This window comes from Alternaria arbusti (assembly GCF_024043155.1).
Source record: "Alternaria arbusti strain BMP 1465 chromosome Unknown scaffold_1, whole genome shotgun sequence".
Taxonomy (NCBI): domain Eukaryota; kingdom Fungi; phylum Ascomycota; class Dothideomycetes; order Pleosporales; family Pleosporaceae; genus Alternaria; species Alternaria arbusti.
In genome coordinates, this window is record NW_026249941.1 from 2538138 (window position 1) to 2558000 (window position 19863).

The 19863-nt window shown below is 53.2% G+C and overlaps 5 protein-coding genes across 5 annotated transcripts; 3 read left to right on the forward strand and 2 right to left on the reverse strand.

Moving 5' to 3' along the window:
• Nucleotides 1-14: 14 nt before the first annotated feature.
• On the reverse strand, nucleotides 15-2735 carry J4E86_000925 (uncharacterized protein; the record flags this gene model as incomplete). The annotated part of the gene is made up of 3 exons (XM_051441498.1): nucleotides 15-720; nucleotides 768-2564; nucleotides 2614-2735. The coding sequence occupies 3 exons, from the start codon at nucleotides 2733-2735 to the stop codon at nucleotides 15-17; spliced, it is 2625 nt and encodes an 874-aa protein (XP_051307669.1).
• Nucleotides 2736-3407: 672 nt separating this feature from the next.
• On the forward strand, nucleotides 3408-4727 carry J4E86_000926 (uncharacterized protein; the record flags this gene model as incomplete). Its single annotated transcript, XM_051441499.1, has 3 exons — nucleotides 3408-3455; nucleotides 3509-4613; nucleotides 4663-4727. The coding sequence occupies 3 exons, from the start codon at nucleotides 3408-3410 to the stop codon at nucleotides 4725-4727; spliced, it is 1218 nt and encodes a 405-aa protein (XP_051307670.1).
• Nucleotides 4728-9199: 4472 nt separating this feature from the next.
• On the reverse strand, nucleotides 9200-10489 carry J4E86_000927 (uncharacterized protein; the record flags this gene model as incomplete). Its single annotated transcript, XM_051441500.1, has 3 exons — nucleotides 9200-9379; nucleotides 9428-9868; nucleotides 9923-10489. 3 exons carry the CDS (start codon nucleotides 10487-10489, stop codon nucleotides 9200-9202), a joined length of 1188 nt encoding a protein of 395 aa, XP_051307671.1.
• A 2051-nt stretch (nucleotides 10490-12540) lies between these two features.
• On the forward strand, nucleotides 12541-16235 carry J4E86_000928 (uncharacterized protein; the record flags this gene model as incomplete). The annotated part of the gene is made up of 2 exons (XM_051441501.1): nucleotides 12541-14707; nucleotides 14761-16235. 2 exons carry the CDS (start codon nucleotides 12541-12543, stop codon nucleotides 16233-16235), a joined length of 3642 nt encoding a protein of 1213 aa, XP_051307672.1.
• Nucleotides 16236-16508: 273 nt separating this feature from the next.
• On the forward strand, nucleotides 16509-19491 carry J4E86_000929 (uncharacterized protein; the record flags this gene model as incomplete). The annotated part of the gene is made up of 3 exons (XM_051441502.1): nucleotides 16509-16798; nucleotides 16853-19316; nucleotides 19372-19491. 3 exons carry the CDS (start codon nucleotides 16509-16511, stop codon nucleotides 19489-19491), a joined length of 2874 nt encoding a protein of 957 aa, XP_051307673.1.
• Between the last annotated feature and the right edge of the window lie 372 nt (nucleotides 19492-19863).

The window sequence follows — 19863 nt, forward strand, 5'->3', positions numbered from 1 at the left end:
ATCATTAAACGTGTTCATCCAAGCAGTTCCACATCTAGACCGATGGCCCTCATGAAGAGGTTTACGTTGGCCGTACGTGCGCTTGCCATCTCAGCGGGCAAAGCCTTGCTAACAGAGACCGTCTCCATGACGCGGTCCTTGACGCCGAGCACCAACCTCTGTTGCTGCTCGGGACTGGCGCCCACACCCATTGCAGCCAGGAACTGCCAGATGTACATGTCGTCGGTATCGTTGATAGTTCCTGGGAACAAATAAGGAAGCACAGGCTCGATGACGTCAAACAGACGATTGTAAAGTGTCGTCCATTGCTGCCAGTCGGTAACCATCTCGGGAGCTGACTGCTTAAGAAGCTCGGCGCGAGAGATGAGGAACGTAAGGAGAGTGAGACCGATCCTGCTTCGAGCCACAGTATGGAGGTTGGTACGGTCCAGAACAAGACCAAGAAGGCCGATAACAATATTCAACGGCGCCTCTGAGATGTGCGCGTGGAGAGGCGACATGACAGTGCTAGAGAAAAGGTCAACCTCTTCTCGGATTGCTGCACTCAAAGGCTCCTCGGGCGTAGCGATAGCACGGCCGACCACGGAAAGGGCATCTAGGTGGACAACGATCATAGTGACGACGGTAATGCGCTCCTGCTCGTTGATGTGGCGGAAAAGTCGTGGAAGTACCTTCTTTCCCTTGGCGTGTGAAAGGATGGAGATGAACGGATGCGGTGTGCTAGAGTTTGTTAGCAAGAAATAGGTTTTGGGAATATTACAACATACGCAGGGTTAATGGGCTCCATGATCTTTGTGTTCAACCACAGTTGCTGGTGGAGCGCTTCGATCTTCGAACGCCATTCCATATGTGCCTGGATGGCTTCAGGAGGGCTGCTCTCTTGGATCGGCGGTGGCATTGCCCGCTCGTGGTCTTCCATTTGCATCAGTGTCTTGTACACTGCCTCGATGTTGCGAAGAGCCTCCTTCCGGTCAGCGATGGAAGACCGGTGGTTCTTCGGCAGCTTATCGTTCGTCTCTGGCCGCTTCAGGTTGAGCAGCGGTCGAGGGGTCTTGGAGTTGCTGAACGCAATCTTTCCAAGACTACCTTCCACAACAAGCTGCCTAGCCTTTGGTCTTGCTTTGGCCGCCTCGACTGCGCGCTGAATCTGTTGCTCCATGCGCTGCATGTGGTTGTCTCCGCCTCGGCCTTGTCTGCGGTTGCCAAACCTGTTGTTGGTCTGGAACAGGTATGTTTGAGCAAATTGGCTTGCTGGCTGCTGTGGGTTTTGGCGTGGAGCACCCCGAATCTGGGTGAAGACCTGGTAATAGAAGTCCTCTGCAATAGCTGCCTCAGGTCCTCTCTCCTCCAAGTTGCCCGTCGCAGTCATCAGTTGCTGCAACTGGATTCGGGTGATGAAGTTCTTGTCCTGCGGCGTCATCAGGCCGTTGTCCTTTGCTAGGAGAGCAATCTTGTGGTTCCGCTTGGCCCGCTTAGCATCTTCTTCAAGAAAGGCGGCACGCTCGGCCTCAGACAGCTGAAGAAGCTGCTCGGGGTGGGTGATGACCATTCCGGGGAACGACGGACCGCGGTTGTGTCCTGCTGGAACACCACGAGGACCCTGGGGAGTATTCTGAACAACAGGCTGGCCTTGTCCTGACAGACGGTTTGGGTTTTGCAAGATCTGTCGAGGCTGGGTGGGTGTGCCCTGGGCCTGAGCCTGGGGTGTTGCTTGGCGCTGCTGCTGAGCGCCGGGCTCGTTGGATTGGGGCCTTTGTCGCTGTAGGATGGTGGGCTGTTGGGGCGGCTGGGATCGGACGGGTTGGTCAGGGAGCTCAGCGCGGACCTGCTGCTGTTGCTGTCTAGGCGGCATCTGTTGAGCGGGCTGCTGCTGTTGAGGCCTTTGCAGAATCTGGGGCGCGAACTGTCCTGGCATGCCGGGGTACTGGGGCTGTCCATGGGGAAACTGCTGCTGCTGCTGCTGGGCGAATTGCTGTTGTTGCGCAAATCCTGGAAAGCCTGGAGGCGGGGCTTGTTGCACTGGAGGGGTACCTATTGACTGAGCGCGCATCATGGCCTCGACCTCTTCCATGCTCATGGCCTTTCTGGTGGGCGCGGGCTGTTGCGAAGCGGCGGGGGGCTGCGGCGAAGGCTGTCTCTGCGCAGCGGGCTGCTTGGGCTTGAGACCCCAGATGTCGGCGCGCGCCTCCAGCTGAGGGATGTACTCGGGATCCTTGTAGCTCTCGTAGCCAGTGCGGTTTGGCTTCGACGCCTGGGGGACGGGTGGTCTCTGCTGGTACTGTTGGGTTTGCTGTTGCTGGTATTGCTGCTGATGGTGCTGCTGCTGCTGCTGCTGCTGCTGCTGCTGCTGCTGCTGCTGTTGGGGGTACTTCTGACGGGCCTGGTACAGCATCTGCTCCTCCTGCAGCGTGTTTGATACCGCAGAGGTCTGGCCGGCGAAGTCGAAGTGTTTTCCGACCGACTGCTGCGTGGCAGGGCCGCCGCCGAAGGTGTCGTCGTTGAGGTCATCGGCATCGTCGTCGAGCTGGTCGCCTAGGCCGTCGTACGTCTCCTCGAAGTCGATGCTGTGGATAGGGTAAGTGGGAGCTGTGGGCTACGTGAGACGCGACCTACACATCGTCATCGGCTGCCCCTCCACCCAGTGCGGCGAAGGCGTCGTGCTGGCCAAACCCGGGCGCATTGGAGGCGTGGCCGCGGTCTCGCGGACCGCTGGGGTCAAAGCCGAAAAAGGACATGGTGGGCGGAACCCGGCGGTGGGGGTGGTGTGGTGGTGTTTATGCGGCGGTCGAAGTGATATTTAACACGCGAAAGTGGTGACGTTGGGCTACTAAGTAAAGGCAGATTGGCAGGGCGGCGGTCGCATGGGCGCACCCACGAATAAATGGCGGCAGATGTGCAGATAACTCGCGACAGGCGAATGACGCCGCAGGGTACAGTAACGGCGACGATGTGGGTGGGTGAGGTTGTGCCTGTGGTACTGCGAACCCAGGTTGGCTCCATCGCGGCTTGCTCCCAATTGGCGGCCAGGCCCGGCCTTACCCAAAGAATCCGACTCCCTGCGAAGTGGCTACATTACTACGGCGCCCGTCGACGACTCCTATCCACCTCGTGTCTTCCATCCCTCACGTTGCCTGCCACCTCAACCTCGACTACTGGCCGATGCGCATTCCCCGCGTCTCGCATCCGCTCATTTTTCTGTAGTCCTATACTCCGGGGAACCAACGCGCCGACAGCGTCCGTCCGGCACCACCCCTAGGGCTACCCGTAGACGTCTCACACCTCGTCCACGCCTCCTCCGTACCCCACACGTCGTCCGCAGCAAAGGCAATCGAGCAGCGAAAGTGGAGGGCTCCGACGTGACCGAAAAGAAGCAGCCCAAAGAGCAGCAGCCTCAGGGCCATTCCGCCATGGCCGGCAACCAGCGGTATATCCGCTACCTTGTCTTTGCCGTAGTGGTACGTGCCGGCATCGTGTGACGATTGCGGAAGCAGCGACTGACCATACCCAGGCCCTCGTTCTCCTCTACTTCATCGGCTCCTCGTCGTCTGTGCCTTCCGCAAGCTGGCCAGTCTACCAGGACAACAAGTCGCCCGCGACTCCTCCCCAGGGCAACGCCCCCGTCGCCAACGATGAAGTCCAACAAGTTGCGCCTGGCACTACGCCCAACGAGCAGGAGGGCCTCCCCCCCGCGACTGCCCCCGGCGACCGCATGAACGCAACCTTCGTTACCCTCGCCCGTAACTCCGATGTCTGGGAAATCGCCAAGTCCATCCGCCAAGTCGAAGACCGCTTCAACCGCAAGTTCCACTACGACTGGGTTTTCCTCAACGACGACGAGTTCGACGATCAATTCAAGAAGGTTACATCTGCTCTTGTGTCCGGCAAGACCAAGTACGGCAAGATTCCCAAAGAGCACTGGTCCTTCCCCGAATGGATTGACCAGGACAAGGCCGCCAAGGTCCGCGAGACCATGAAGGAGAAGAAGATCATCTACGGCGACTCTGTCAGCTACAGGCACATGTGCCGCTACGAGTCTGGCTTCTTCTTCCGCCATCCCCTGATGCTCGACTACGAGTGGTACTGGCGCGTCGAGCCCAGCGTTGAGCTCTACTGCGACATCAACTACGACACCTTCAAGTTCATGGCCGACAACAAGAAGAAGTACAGCTTCACCCTCAGTCTTTACGAATACGTCGAGACCATTCCTACCCTCTGGGACGCCACCAAGAACTTCACCAAGCACTACCCCCAGCACATTGTTAAGGACAACGGCATGAAGTTCCTCAGTGACGATGGCGGTGAGACCTACAATCACTGCCACTTCTGGTCCAACTTCGAGATAGGCAACCTCAACTGGCTCCGCTCCGATGCCTACATCGACTTCTTCACCTCGCTCGACCATGCTGGTGGTTTCTTCTACGAACGATGGGGCGATGCTCCCGTGCACTCCATTGCCGCTGGTCTGCTTCTACAAAAGGACGAGATCCATTTCTTCAACGATATTGCCTACTACCACGTCCCATTCACACATTGCCCAACAGGCGAGCAATACCGCCTCGACCACAAGTGCTCTTGCAACCCCAAGGACAACTTTGATTGGAACGGATACAGCTGTAAGTTGCCACCATCCTTAGCCAATTCCCATATACTAACACAACGCAGGCACATCTCGTTTCTACGAAATGCAAGGCATGGAGAAGCCAGCAGGGTACGAAAAGGAGCAATAAGCGCTCAATCTCACGTCTGTCCTTCGTCCTACTTCGATCCGAACAATCTTCAATTTATCCACTTTCTTGACACACCGGTTCTGACTTATTGTCAAGCGCACCACTCTCGACTGCAGCCAAGGTTTGGCGTGTTGTGAAAATTGTCTTCTTCCTCTTCGCAAGCTTTATTCTACTGGCCACGTGCATCATCAGACGGCGGCGGCCTACCGGGCGGTTCAGTCAGGTAAATCAGGGAAAATCTTCGTTGCCCAAGTGGCCCTCGTAGGGATAATCCGAACCAATATCGGTGTGTATGGTTGGATTGGCGTTGGTAGCGGTTCAAATTGTTGGCTGCTTGTCTTGGCACGGCATGCTAATATGGGCGAGGGACTGGCGATCATATATGTATTGTCTTGTTGAATCGACGTATACGTCCACGGGTGTATCTGATGAATGTAGACTAATGACGACCTCATTCCTACCCAGTCGCGTTTTGTCCATGATTTAAACGGCTCCCAGTTTTTTAGCGTGCCAAATGTCTTCCGACCCATGCTGCGAACTTATCTCGGCCTCTTGCGTGGCGTTAGTGGACTCAGCTACGTATGAAGCTGAAGTATGTCCAATCGCCTCGGTGTCATGGTAGAAGTCTAAGGACTGTATGGGGTCACTTTTGTGCAGTACTGACATCTTTTCACACGTACAGCCGTATCGTACGTGCTTCGTCGTCTGCTCATTCCATGGGTGCACGTAGACCCGTTCCTTCTTGTTCTTGAATGTGCCGCTTTCCTTCGCTTAAGATCAATGATCATGAGAGAGTGACGGAGACTGGACGGTTCTATCCAGAAGTCTTATCCCATGGAGAGGTTGGACATCAGCTCATTATTGCGGATTGTCAACCAGAGACATGCTGCAAGGAAATTTACTTATACCAGGCGCATAGCCTTGCGTATAGCTGGCTAAACATATAGAGCCTCGCGGTCGATCTTCTTCGTGGCCAAGATAGCTCCTGTGGTATTGCGATGGACACCCCAGAGCATATATACCTCACACACCCAGCATCTCCTTGATATACAGCTGGATGTGGAAACATCACTTCTGTCTAGGTCACCATGAAAATTGGCTTTGCCTAGGTATGCAACCATGCACAAAGTAGAGGTAAAGACTGTATTGATGCTACGTATAAAGCCCAGCAACTCCGAACGCCTAGGATTTTTTTGGGGTACCGCTATTCACTGGCTTTAGACTTCCAGGACGGTGCTATGCTAGATTTTGAAAGGAGATAACAAATCGGAATAGCCGTAGAAGGAAATTTTTTTTGGGCACCGTTGGTCACTTGGTTCGTACTTCCAGGACGGTGTTTTGTCAAATTTGAGAGGAAACAAAGAATCAGAATAGCAACGAAAGACATGATCCAGTATATCGAAGAAGAACACAGCGAAGGGACGTGGTTAAGTACCACAAAGCAAGCAATTGAAACCCGAGAAAGCAATAAGGAGTGTGCAAACAGTAAGAGGAGGAGGGGGGTTGAGCGCGCAGAGTGTCGCGCGAAAGGTTGCTTGCACCAAGGAAGCCTCATGGCTGTGGCATCCAGGAGAGAACTCTTGATGCCACAAGCCCATGACCCTTCTATCATACAGAATAGTGTTACACATCAGCATATCTGATGGCGCACGAAGCGACTTACGACGAAGAACCATAAGGAAATGCGCTATATCATCTGAGTTCTTGAGCTCTAAAGGCTGTACACATGGAGAAGTGAAGTCGATGAACGATATACCCTAGCGCACGCCCGGTGACATATAAGGGTAGAGGGTCTCGAGTGAGGTTTTGTAAAAGGGTGGTTGAAAGTGTACAACCTGTCCGACTGAGGAATAGGAATAGTTTCGACTGCCATATCAGATGGCTCTGTTCCGCTCTCGTATGGCGTTTGATCGATGTGTGGTTGGCATTGATTAGGTGGCATCCGGAGACCCTGGTCTCGCATCTTTATGCTTGCTCTGTTTGTGTCTTCGCAAGTTTCTCTTCAGCGTAAGAATCTTGTTGCAGCCTGGAACGTCGCAGATGTATGTTTTGTTATCATGTACTGTCTGCTTGTGTTCTCTGAGTGACTTTGCGTGTGGATACTTCTTTCTGCAAGTCCCGATTTTGCACGCAAACACTCTCTGTACGTGAGCTCGCATGTGCCTCCTAGAAGAAGAAGTCAGAAAAGAAGTCCGTACACTGGATCCTGTCCGAGTGAAGATCTTGGAGTACTTACATGAGTTGTCGCTCGTTTGTGAAACCTTCCGTACAGTCTGGTTCTCCACAAGTATATCGAGAGACACAACGTTTGATAGGCATAGTAGGCGGTCGGGTGCTTATTTCGGGAGCAGCGTTTGGCAACAGGCTTCGTGACGCGTGCCGTCCTGACGGCAACGTAACAAGCGTCGTGTCCACGGCTCCTCTTGGCGAGGATGAGTCCGAGATGAAGCTTCTGTCGGGTGAAGCTGAAGTGGATCCTTGGGACTTCAGAGATTCGAGTTGATTAGTAGATGCGGTAGTAGACGAGGAGGCCATAGATGATTGTCGATCGGTCATTAGATTCGAGAGATCGATGGAATGAAAACCCTGGTTGCTAGACTCCAGTTCTTCGCTTGTAAACCAGCTTTCTGATATTGAACAATGAAACCATTCCTGGCCCTGTGGTAGGTAGAGTCCAGGAAAGTGGTTCAGATGATCATAGTAACTCGATATGAGTGCAGCGCGAGGCGGTTATAGCCTCGCGCTACCGAACTTCGTATGGTTTTACTGAACCTTGGAACGCGACGCGTCGCGACGACAAGCGCTGTAGCTGGGTGCAGTGATCGATATAACGGGGTGGTAGATTTCGATAACATCGCCCTCACAGAAGGGGACACTGGTGCTCTCATATACTAATCGTACACAGCCTGGCCGGATGTTAGCTCCGCACAGTTGATTGGTAGTGAGAAGGGGATCTCACCGGCCGAAGGACGAGAAATTGGTCAGTGCGCGGCAGCATCCTGCACCACACCTCTCATCAGTTCGGAGACCCTCTCTCCTTAGCCACCCACCTGCCGACTTCCAAGCCCCCTTCCAAACGCACTGAGACCCTCCAATAATAACACGACCGATATGGGACAAGCCATACCCGTGACAGCTTGCGCATACTGGCTGAAACCATCCTCCAGATAACCTATGGAAGTCATGGCAGCCGCGCCAGCGCATCATCAATGCATACCAAGCCTCGAGTATATGGAGACCCTCATGAAGCCTTCCAATCGTATCGCCTGTGATCAAAACAAAGGTGCCCTCTGTCAGGAGCCTCACTCATCATTATAGACGGGGACCCTCAGCCACGGTGAGGCTCTACACCAGCATCGGCTGATACCTAGGTAGCTGCAAGGATCCTTGCACACTGTGAAAAGCCACGGTTTGTACTGGTCTAAATTTTCAAACGCCTGGGGCATGATCCACTGTCTCATTGGCCGAACGGGGCGCTCAATTTGTGTACTACACAGCCACATGCATCTTGCGCCACTAAATTCCGTCAGACTCGGTGTTGCAAGAGACCCTCCATTGCTTTGCCTGGGCATACCGAGACCCTTAACTCCCATCCACACGCATGTTCGCGGTCTCGAAAGAGTCAAGCATGCTTTTCCAAGGAGGACCTCGATGACTACCAAATGTGTCCTGCTTCGGAATGAAAACTGTAGTACAGTCTTTTTTTTTACAGGCAGCACTGAGACCCTCCATATTTCTTACGAGAACGGATAGAATGCGAATAGGCATAAAGATATGTCCATTCTCTTGATAGCTCGTGTTTGAGGTCTATATATGTTGTTGACTTGCCATCTTCATGCCGTCTAAGCCGGTCAACTAATCAATTCACCATGCCAAACAACTCGAGCGCCTCCAAAGAATCTACTGAGCCTAGGTCAGCACCCCAAGTGGGCAATACAGATGACAGCTCGTACCAAGCAGCAGACATCACTGCGTTCTTGCAGCGGAGGACCAACCGTACGTTCACTCTTCAATCCCCACCCATTGAATAGTCCTAGATAGCGACTAACAAAGGGTGCTAGACGATCGCGTTGCAATCCCAAAAGCTCCGTGGGATGTAACCACTGGACTTTACACGCGAGTAGACGGAACCACAGTCTACATCAGCAATCCGCACCACTTCCAGCCCAGCATTGGAACACATACGAGCATCGAGGCAGTGGTTGGAGATGAACCTCTTGGTGCTGATGGCTCTCAGTAACCCGGTGCTAAGTAGGCAGATTTGAAGTTACGGCCGTGGTAGATCGAGAGCATTGAGGATGATTTCGCTGCGCTGTTGGCAAATGGATGCGAGGTTTCTGAATGTAGGCAACAAGCACATGAACATAAGAGTCTGATTCATATGCACGTTATACTACCATGCTCGCTAAAGAACGCTCATACCATCAAAGCCTAAAACCATTCGCCCGCCGTGCCATGAGTTAACAAATCGTTCAGTCGTTGTAGTTCACAACACCACTCCCATCCTTGTTTGCCTTGCGAATGCCATACTTCTCACTCAACTCGTCTTCCTGTGACCGGCTGTTTGGGTCAAGATATGGCCGCTCGGCACGAACAGTTACCCGGACGGCATGTCGACGGTGAGGCGCAAAACCATAAGTAGCGGAGTGGTTCTACTTGATGTCAGTACAGAGTTTCGCAATGCGAGAGGCTCAACATACCGTAACCCTGTTATCCCAAAACGCGACATCCCCCTCATTCCACTGAAACCTAGCATGAACCTCGGGACTCGTCGCCACAATCTCCGTTAAGAAACTGATGATATGATCCGACTCCGTCTTCGGCACACCAACAATCTTGGTTACAAAGCCAGGGTTGAAGAAGATGCTCTTCCAACCCGTGACGGGATTCGTCCGAACGAGTGGGTGCTCGGTGGTGACGGGCTCGCGACGTACTGTTCGCCCGAGATCGCGTGAGCCTTGGGCTTGCAGCTCAGCAGAGTGGAGAGCCGTGAGGGATTCGAGGTACTTTTGCATGTGTGGTGAGAGCATATCGTAGGCTGCGTATTGAGAGGACCAGAGGGTGTCGCCGCCGCCGCCACGGGGTGGGCCGGTGAGGACTTTGAGGGATGTGTAGGAGGGAGGTTGGAGTTCGTATGTTACCTGGTTCGGGTCAGTAAAACTTTTGTCTCTTTTCATGTGGTATCGAAGTCTTACATCAGAGTGCCAGAGGAACGATGGTGTGAACAAAGCCCTCAGATCCGGGCTATCTTCGCCGGTATAGATAACATGGACATCCTCCAACCCTTCTCGCTTCGGCACTCCAGTTGTAGCATGCTTGTGCAGCTCACCAAAGTACTTGCCCAGCTCCCTTTGCTCATCGATGCTGAAATTCTTCTGGTTCCGGAAGAACACAACCCCACGCGTGGCGATCAGTCGAGCCAGGTCGTTCTTCTGAGCATCGGTGAGGTTTGCTAGATCAACGCCGTGTACCTCAGTACCGATCTTGGGGTTGTAGTCAAAGACGTCTGTGGCAGTTGCGAGGAGGTTCTTGAAGTTGGGATCGCCTAGTTGGCCTTTGTCGGCGTAGGGTATCTCAGTGTAGGCTGGCCATGTGATGTTGGGGAAGTGTGGTCGTAGGTCTTCGTACTTGTACGGTTCGGCATGCTTCTTGACAATGGTGCGCCCGGGGATGTAGCTGTGGGCATTGCTAGACTTGGGTGTTGGGAGGGATGTTGACGTAGCGGTGGGTTGGTAGTGGGGTTCGACAAGTCCTGGCGCCATCGTTGTTGCTGTGATAGATAGGATATTCGTGTGGTAACGAGTACTGTGCGGTCCAAAGCAGTAGGGTATTGCGACTCAAATGAGACGTACTTCTGAACGCAATACAAGAAGTATGGCAGTGGATTGTGGCTGCAAGTGGATGCTGGTGGATGATGTATCGTCAATCGACGAAGGGAAGATGTTTCAACGTGAGGTCTCTAGAGAATGGTATATGATTGATGAACACCCCAAAGAGAAGAAACATGCTCTTATATGTACCACATCAGTACAGTATACGTGTGATTCATGTGACCGTGAGTTACTGCCATATCAGGCCAATTGCGCCATCGCACACAATATAACAGCCGATCGAGCTTGACGCTGAGCCGCATGCCACTAGCATCGAGCTGCAGCCGCATACGGTCAGAGCATGCAAGGCACAAGATACTGGCTGCAAGTCCAACACTGCTAAGTGGATGTATACAGAGGAAGTTGAGTGTGAAAACCGTTATTTTTTGGCATCCCGCCTTCCAAGTCACGTTTTTCGTGACTTGTAAAGCCAATAGCTTTTCTCTCACTGTACTTGCAGTAGCAGATCACAGTTGGTATGTTGGAGTTGGAATGAGATCGGCGCTAGTGAGATGATGCAATTTGACGCGATCCTGTGCTTCGAATTCAACATCGTGGTGCTCGGACCACCTTATAACGCCGACGGCCCTTCCCTGGATATTGACACCCCTCACTCTTGCTGGAAGTCGGTGTATTGAGAAACAGACTTGCAGATGCTCTCGAATCTTCCATTGAATCGCAGAGCGAGATGAAACAAAGGCCTCGATAACGTGGAAGTTGTGGCTGTGCGATCATGCTGTCACAACACCATGGAGGGGCGTTTCCAATTCTTCCTTGTTCCACAGTCGGTTCTTATAGTCCCCATACCAGAGCACAATTAAGCAAGTATCCTCACTCGAACACTGCGGTATTTGATGCCAGTATTCCGTGCGGGCCGCACCTTTTAAAACCCACTGATAGCTGGCACTTCCTGAAAACCCCCCTCCAGGCACCAGCAGCACATGATTGTGGTGTGCGTTGGTTGTTGAGATGAGGTTTTACTGAATTTCGTGGTTGCGATACACTGAAGCCAAGGCTTACGTTCGACACATGATGAGATCCAGTCAAACATGTGTCGATACACCAGCAAGATGTTGTTCTTAATTGGTCGACTTGGGTCCGATGAATGGGATTGGTACACCGTTCACGTTCATCCATTGAATCGAACTTCCGCCGGACTTTTGTCCAGCTTCCAGTCGCGTCCTTGCAGCAGTGTCCGGAGCGTATGTATGCGCCTTTGTGCCCTCACTCATTGTGCCCGCTTGTCCCATTTCCGCCTGCTTGGCTATGCGCGCTCGTTCGAGTATCGGGTTCCAGTGAGAGATGAATCGATAACCCCCGTAATTGAAGAGGAGCAGGATGAACGTAGTCTTCAAGGGTTGCTGTAACATTCTCTCGTGCGTCCTCAGGATAAACTGATGTATGCGTCCAAACACCATTGTGACAGTGATCGTGAGTATTACGAAGTATGTTGAGACAGCTGGAGGATCAAGCGATGCGGACGAGGAATTGGATGTCGGTGGTCGAAAGCTCTATGGATGCAGGATATCGTGGAACTTTGGAACGGCGCCAGCGCGGGGACTGGAGCCTAGCGCGAAATCGCCGCCGAGCCGCATCAACTTTCTTGACGATCCAACACCTTCAGCCATTCACACCACTCTTTCGCAGCCACACCGGGAGGAGGAAAGAGTCGTCGCGTAGCATTTTCGCGCGACATTTCCAAACCAGGAAATACCCAAAATCCTCCTTGCGACCACGGCATCCCCAGATCCTACACCCCGACTATTCAAACGAACGCGCGCCGCGGACGAGGTCACATCGTACAAGAAGAAAAGCTGAACACCCGGAAGCCTACGTTGACGTTAGGCCATTCACTTTGCATCTTTTCAAGTGGATGTAGTCTGCAGACAATATCCTACACTCCAACATTCCGAAGAAAGCGCGCCGCGAGCCAAATCGCAGCCATGGACGACCTCGCGAACCTTGAGTTCTTATCGCTCGTCTCGAAGGTCACCTCCGAAATCCAGAATCACGTTGGTGTTTCAGATAAGACGCTCGCCGAGTTCGTTATCGATCAGCACGCGACATGCAAAGGCGTCACAGACTTCAAGAACCAGCTGGAGGCCATGGGCGCAGAGTTCCCCCAGAGTCTGGTGGAGAGCATTGACCGTCTCATCTTGACGCTTCATCCCAAGTACAAGAACAAGGGAGCAAAAGAATCTGGCGCAAACGGGCAAAACGGCACCGATGCGACAGACCGCAAAACGCGCGTTTTCAAGGGCCTGGCGATACCGGACAAGGACGTGGAATACGAGGTGGCAGACGACGAGCCCGAGAAAGAAGCAACACAGATCGACGCATTAGACGATACGTTTGCGATGCTGGAGGGACTGGCAGGGAAGGGGCCAAGCAGCAAGCCCAAGGAGAGGTCGCGGAAAAGAAGCATGAGCCCATACGACAGCGACGACGACATCAGCAGGAGTAAGCGACACAGACAGAGAGACCGGTCGTACTCTCGCTCGCGATCGAGGAGCCCGCGACGAGGCAGACCGCAGAACGACGAGCTGGTCTTCGAGGACGAATTTGGCCGCACGCGGACCGTAAAGCCAAACAACAAGCAACGAAGCCGCAAGAAGTACCGCGACGAAGATCTAGACGAATTCCGACGACCACCTACCCCCGAGCTTGACGACGAGCCCGTGTTATACAAGGTGTACGATGGCAAGGTCACAGGTGTCAAGGATTTCGGATGCTTCGTCAATCTACAAGGCGTGAAGGGCAAGGTCGATGGGCTGGTACACGTCACACAAATGATGGAGGGCCGGGTGAACCACCCTTCCGACCTCGTATCGAGATGGCAAGAGGTCAAGGTCAAAGTCATCAAGAATGAGAACAACAGGATTTCGCTGTCGATGAAAGAGGTGGATCAGCGGACCGGTCAAGATCTTGATCCTGGCAAACGCATCGCCTCGTTCGGCACAGGCGCAAACTCCCAGGGACTTGGAGGAATACCAGGGCTTGACAGCTCCGTTCCAGTCGTGGAGGACGGTTTCAACAGTCGCAAGAACGGAATGCGAAAGCGCATGACCTCACCAGAACGTTGGGAGATAAAGCAACTCATTGCTTCTGGTGTTATACCAAAATCCGACTACCCCGACATCGACGAGGACTTCAACGCGCACATCAATGGCGAAGGTGGTTTCGAAGAAGAGGAAGATGTTGATATCGAAGTCCGTGAGGAAGAGCCACCCTTCTTGGCGGGTCAGACCAAGCAATCCCTGGAGCTGTCACCGATTCGAGTTGTCAAAGCGCCTGATGGCTCGCTCAACCGCGCTGCAATGGCTGGTGATACATTGGCGAAGGAACGTCGTGACCTCAAACAACAGGAAGCCCAAGAAAAGGCCGCCAAGGAGGCAGCGAATGTCGACTTGAGTAGCCAGTGGAACGATCCAATGGCCCAACAACGGCAATTCGCCAGCGATCTTCGCAACACCCGCACAAACGAGCCCAGCCAAGCGTTACCGGAGTGGAAGAAGATCTCCACGAACAGTAGGGAAACCTCATTTGGCAAACGTACAAACATGAGCATCAAGGAGCAACGAGAGTCGTTGCCTGTCTTCAAGTTCAGGAACCAACTTCTTGAAGCTATCGCCAAGCACCAGATCCTGATTGTGGTCGGTGACACTGGATCCGGAAAGACCACGCAGATGACCCAGTATTTGGCCGAGGCTGGCTACGGTAACGAGCTGGTCATTGGTTGTACTCAGCCTAGGCGTGTAGCAGCCATGAGTGTTGCCAAGCGTGTCGCTGAGGAGGTTGGCTGCGCTCTCGGTAATGAGGTTGGTTACACGATTCGTTTCGAGGATAAGACTTCGCCAGATACCCGTATCAAGTACATGACGGACGGTATCTTGCAGCGTGAGATCCTGTTGGACCCCATGCTGTCAAAGTACAGCTGCATCATGCTTGACGAGGCCCACGAACGTACAATCGCTACTGACGTCTTGTTTGGACTGCTGAAGAAGACACTCAAACGACGCCCGGATATGAAGCTCATAGTGACGAGTGCGACTTTGGATGCCGACAAGTTCTCGGAGTACTTCTACAAGTGTCCCATCTTCTCAATTCCAGGTAAGTCTTGACTCCACGAAGTGTATGTGAGACAAATACTAACTTCCCTGCAGGTCGTACTTTCCCAGTAGAGGTTATGTACAGTAAAGAGCCAGAGTCGGACTACCTCGACGCGGCGCTGGTCACGGTCATGCAGATCCACTTGACGGAGCCAGCAGGTGACATTCTGCTGTTCCTGACAGGTAAAGAAGAGATTGACTCCTCATGCGAGATCATTTCAGAGCGTATGAAAGCTTTGGGTCCAAACGTACCAGAATTGATGATTCTGCCTATTTACGGTGCCTTGCCGTCGGAAGTGGCCTCTCGTATCTTCGAGCCTGCACCCAACGGCACGCGCAAAGTCGTCATTGCTACCAATATCGCTGAGACCAGTCTGACTATAGACGGCATCTACTATGTCGTGGACCCTGGCTTTGTCAAACAGAGTTCCTATGATGGAAAGCTAGGAATGGATCGCCTGCAGATTACCCCGATTTCGCAAGCCCAGGCTCGCCAAAGGAGTGGACGAGCAGGTAGAACAGGACCTGGAAAGTGCTTCCGTCTGTATACTGAGGCCGCATTCCAGAACGAAATGTTGCCGACTACGATTCCGGAGATCCAGCGCCAAAACTTGTCAAACACGATTTTGATGCTCAAGGCTATGGGCATCAACGATCTGTTACACTTCGACTTCATGGATCCACCGCCTACAAATACCATGTTGACAGCCCTGGAGGAGCTGTATCAGTTGGGCGCACTGGACGACGAAGGCCTGCTAACGCGTCTCGGTCGACAGATGGCTGACTTCCCAATGGATCCATCCCTGTCAAAGTCACTCATCAAATCCGTTGAGCTTCAATGCTCAGATGAAATCTTGACCATTGTCGCCATGATTAGCGCTACTCAGAGCGTCTTTCATCGTCCACGCGACAAGCAGCAACAAGCCGACCAGAAGAAGCAGAAGTTCAACGATCCTTCTGGCGATCATATCACCCTTCTCAATGTGTACAATGGTTGGAAACAGGGTGGATTCAGTACGCCGTGGTGTCAAGAGAACTTTGTTATACCCAAGAACATGCAGCGTGTGCGCGACGTGCGCAATCAGTTACTGCAAATTATGGCGCGACACAAGCATCAAGTCGTTTCATGCGGTCGCAACACGATCAAGGTTCGGCAAGCGCTATGCTCGGGCTTCTTCCGCAACTCCGCACGCAAAGATCCTGCCGAGGGTTACAAGACGCTTGTTGAAGGCACACCCGTCTACCTGCATCCCTCCTCCTCGCTGTTTGGCAAGCCTGCTGAACACGTCATATACCACTCACTCGTGGAGACGACGAAAGAATATATGCATTTCTGCAGTGCTATCGAGCCGAAGTGGCTGGTTGAAGCAGCGCCAACCTTCTTCAAGGTCGCGCCAACAGACAGGTTAAGTAAGCGAAAGAAGGCTGAGAGGATTCAGCCTCTGCACAACAAGTTTGCAGGTGAAGACGACTGGAGATTGAGTGCGCAGAGGAGGGCTGGCAGAGGTGGTGGCGGAACATGGGGTTGATCTTGACCTCGGGAGTGTTTTGGGATGATAGAGCGTGTAAGATAGTTTTGGAAGTTATTCAGCATCTATTGAATTGAGATTTTACTGCCTGTTCTTTGTGTGGCCGTGTTCAGTGTGAAGCTCCCGGCTGTTCTTCGCGTGATGCTTGGATGGAGTGCACAGACCCACACTTACTTCCCCATTCGGACAGCGCGACCGCGTTTTCGCGTGTTTACCGTCCCCGCAAGCCTCCTGTATCAACAGCACCCCACATCAGATACCCATACACACACCATGTCGTCCCTACTCGACCTCGCACTGAATTCGGATGCCGCGCCCACTCCCTCTAGCGCGTACGGCAACGATGCACGGACACCGCAGATGCGATCTTCGTCTGCGAGACCCCGCGGACCCCCCTCTGAAAGCGCCGGCGCCAACAGCGATGTCGAAGGAGACCCTGATGACGAGATTATCGGAGCGCGAGTACCAGGCAGGCGCACAAATGCCCCGCGAACAGACATCCCCAAGGTCGTGGACGTGACGGGAGAGACGCTCTCGTTGCGGTTCCAGGAGTTCCTCGAAAAGTGAGCTCCGTGACAGCAGTCTTCATGCTGTCGAATATGCTGACAAAAAGATAGCTACACAGAAGACCCATCCTCCTCGGCTCTTCCCACATCAAGCGCCGTGCCCACCACAGACAAGTACTACATCGCCCAAATACGGGGCATGCGACTGTACGGACTCTCAACCCTCTACGTCGACTACACACACCTCCTCAGGCACGAAGATGGCATTCTTGCCGCGGCTATCGCGAGCGAATACTACCGCTTCCTGCCATACATGGTCCGGTCGCTCCACAACCTTATCGCAAAGTACGAGCCCAAGTACTTCCGCCAGCACAAGCAGCCCGCCTCAACTGCCTCTGCTGCAGGCACATCAAACTCCGGCAATGCTACCAGTCAAAATGAGAGTCTCAACGAGAAGACCTCGAACCAGCAGACGGACAAGCTGTTCACCCTGGCTTTCTACAACCTTCCTCTCGTCTCCCGTATTCGCCAGCTGCGCACCACATCAATCGGCAGCTTGCTTTCCATTTCTGGCACGGCAACACGAACATCTGAGGTCCGGCCAGAGCTTTCAATGGCCACCTTCGTATGCGAGATTTGCAACACCGTCGTACCGAACATCGAACAGACCTTCAAATACACCGAACCGACACAATGTCCCAACATAACCTGCATGAACAGGGAGGGCTGGCGTCTCGACATTCGCCAGTCGACATTCGTAGATTGGCAGAAAGTGCGCATTCAGGAGAACAGTTCAGAGATACCCACTGGCAGTATGCCCCGAACTATGGACGTCATCTTGCGAGGAGAGATGGTGGATCGAGCGAAGGCCGGTGAGAAGTGTATCTTCACCGGCACAGTGATCGTCATCCCAGACGTCAGCCAGTTCCGCGTACCAGGTGTGCGCCCACAAGCGCAGAGAGATACAGCAAACACCACGCGAGGCAACGACGTCGGAGGGTCGGGTGTCAGCGGTCTCAAAGCCCTTGGTGTGCGCGACCTGACATACCGCATGTCATTCTTGGCGTGCATGGTCTCGCCAGATCACTCTACTCCAGGTCAGACTTCCAACCACCACTTGACAGGTCAGGCCAGCAATATTCTCGCTTCTCTTGGCCAGGGCCAGATTGAATCAAATGCGACAAGCGGCGAAGAGGCACAAGAGGAGTATCTCGGTACCCTGACTGCTGCGGAGATCCAGGATCTCAAGGACATGGTACACAAGCCCAACATCTTCATGCGATTGGTCGACTCGATAGCGCCCATGGTCTACGGCCACCAAGTGATCAAAAAGGGACTCCTCCTTCAACTGATGGGCGGTGTGTCGAAGGAGACACCTGAGGGAATGGCGCTGCGTGGAGACATCAACATCTGTATTGTTGGTGATCCTTCGACGTCGAAGTCACAGTTCTTGAAGTACATCTGCAGCTTCCTTCCTCGCGCTGTCTACACATCTGGTAAGGCGTCTTCGGCTGCTGGTCTTACAGCTGCAGTAGTCAAGGATGAGGAGACGGGAGAGTTCACAATCGAGGCCGGTGCGCTCATGCTTGCTGACAACGGTATCTGTGCTATTGATGAGTTCGACAAGATGGACATCGCCGATCAAGTCGCTATTCACGAAGCTATGGAACAGCAGACCATTTCCATTGCAAAGGCCGGTATCCAGGCCACGCTCAACGCCAGAACCTCTATTCTTGCAGCAGCCAATCCCGTCGGTGGACGTTACAACCGCAAGACAACGCTACGTGCCAACGTCAACATGTCTGCTCCTATCATGTCACGTTTCGATCTGTTCTTCGTAGTGTTGGACGAGTGCGACGAGGCTGTCGATCGCCACCTTGCCGAGCACATTGTTGGTATCCACCAGCACAGAGACGAAGCTGTTGACCCAGAGTTCAACACTGAGCAGCTGCAGCGCTACATCCGGTTCGCAAGGACATTCAGACCAGAGTTTACTGATGAGGCAAGAGAGACGCTCGTCGAAAAGTACAAGGAGCTACGAGCAGACGATGCGCAGGGTGGTATCGGTCGCAACAGCTACCGCATCACTGTTCGTCAACTTGAGAGTATGATCCGTCTCTCAGAGGCCATCGCCAAGGCCAACTGCGTCAGCGACATTACCCCCGAGTTCGTCAAGGAGGCATACAACCTCCTCCGTCAGTCCATTATCTCAGTCGAGAAGGACGACGTCGAAGTTGAGGACGATGATGATGAAGCGTTGCTCGCCGCGGCCGCCGCTGCAGAACAGGAGGCCGATGCACCGATGGACGACCAGGAAGACACCTCTCGAGACCGAACAGCGACTCCAGCCGTTGCGCCGCGCGAGAAGACCAAGATCACGCACGACAAGTACGTCGCTATGCGGAACATGTTTGTCAAGCGTGTCAACGAGGACCAAGAAGAGACGCAAGACGGTGTCGAAGAGGAAGAGTTGCTGATCTGGTACCTCGAGCAGAAGGAGAACGAAATGGAGACGCAAGAGGACTTGGAGAGGGAGAGGGCACTTGCCAAGAAGGTGCTGAAGAAGGTCGTCAAGGTATGTCAAAACCACACGAATTTCTTGATGATCTGTGTGCTAACAAAAACCACAGGAACAATACCTCATGTTGATCCGGGGTGAAGGACTCGCTGATGAACAAGGTCAGGCTGAGGGTAATGACAAGGTCGTGTATGTTTTGCATCCAAACTGCCCGATTGAGGACATTGCGTAGGCGTTGGTGGGAACATGACGAGGATGATGCGAATGAGCACGCGGATGCATTGATTGAGCTTCGGCCTGTTTTTGAGCGTTCGCATAGCCATGTAGTTGTCATGAGAGCTGGATTTTGGATACCGCAGCGGCACATGTTTGATAATGTTATACCCAAATCTGACACTTCAAGCACATGATATCTTTTGCTCTGTTATTTTAAACACCAAGAACATGCGTAGAGCGCGGTCATTTGTGATGTCTTGCTCCCATTGCAGTCTTCCATCCATGGTGTCGTCTGTGTTTTGGATTGAACCTCAAGTTATCCTGAGGTGTGAAGAGAAAAGAAGAGAAGAGCGGAGTGCTCTTTCATACAGCTACTGTTTTGTCGATC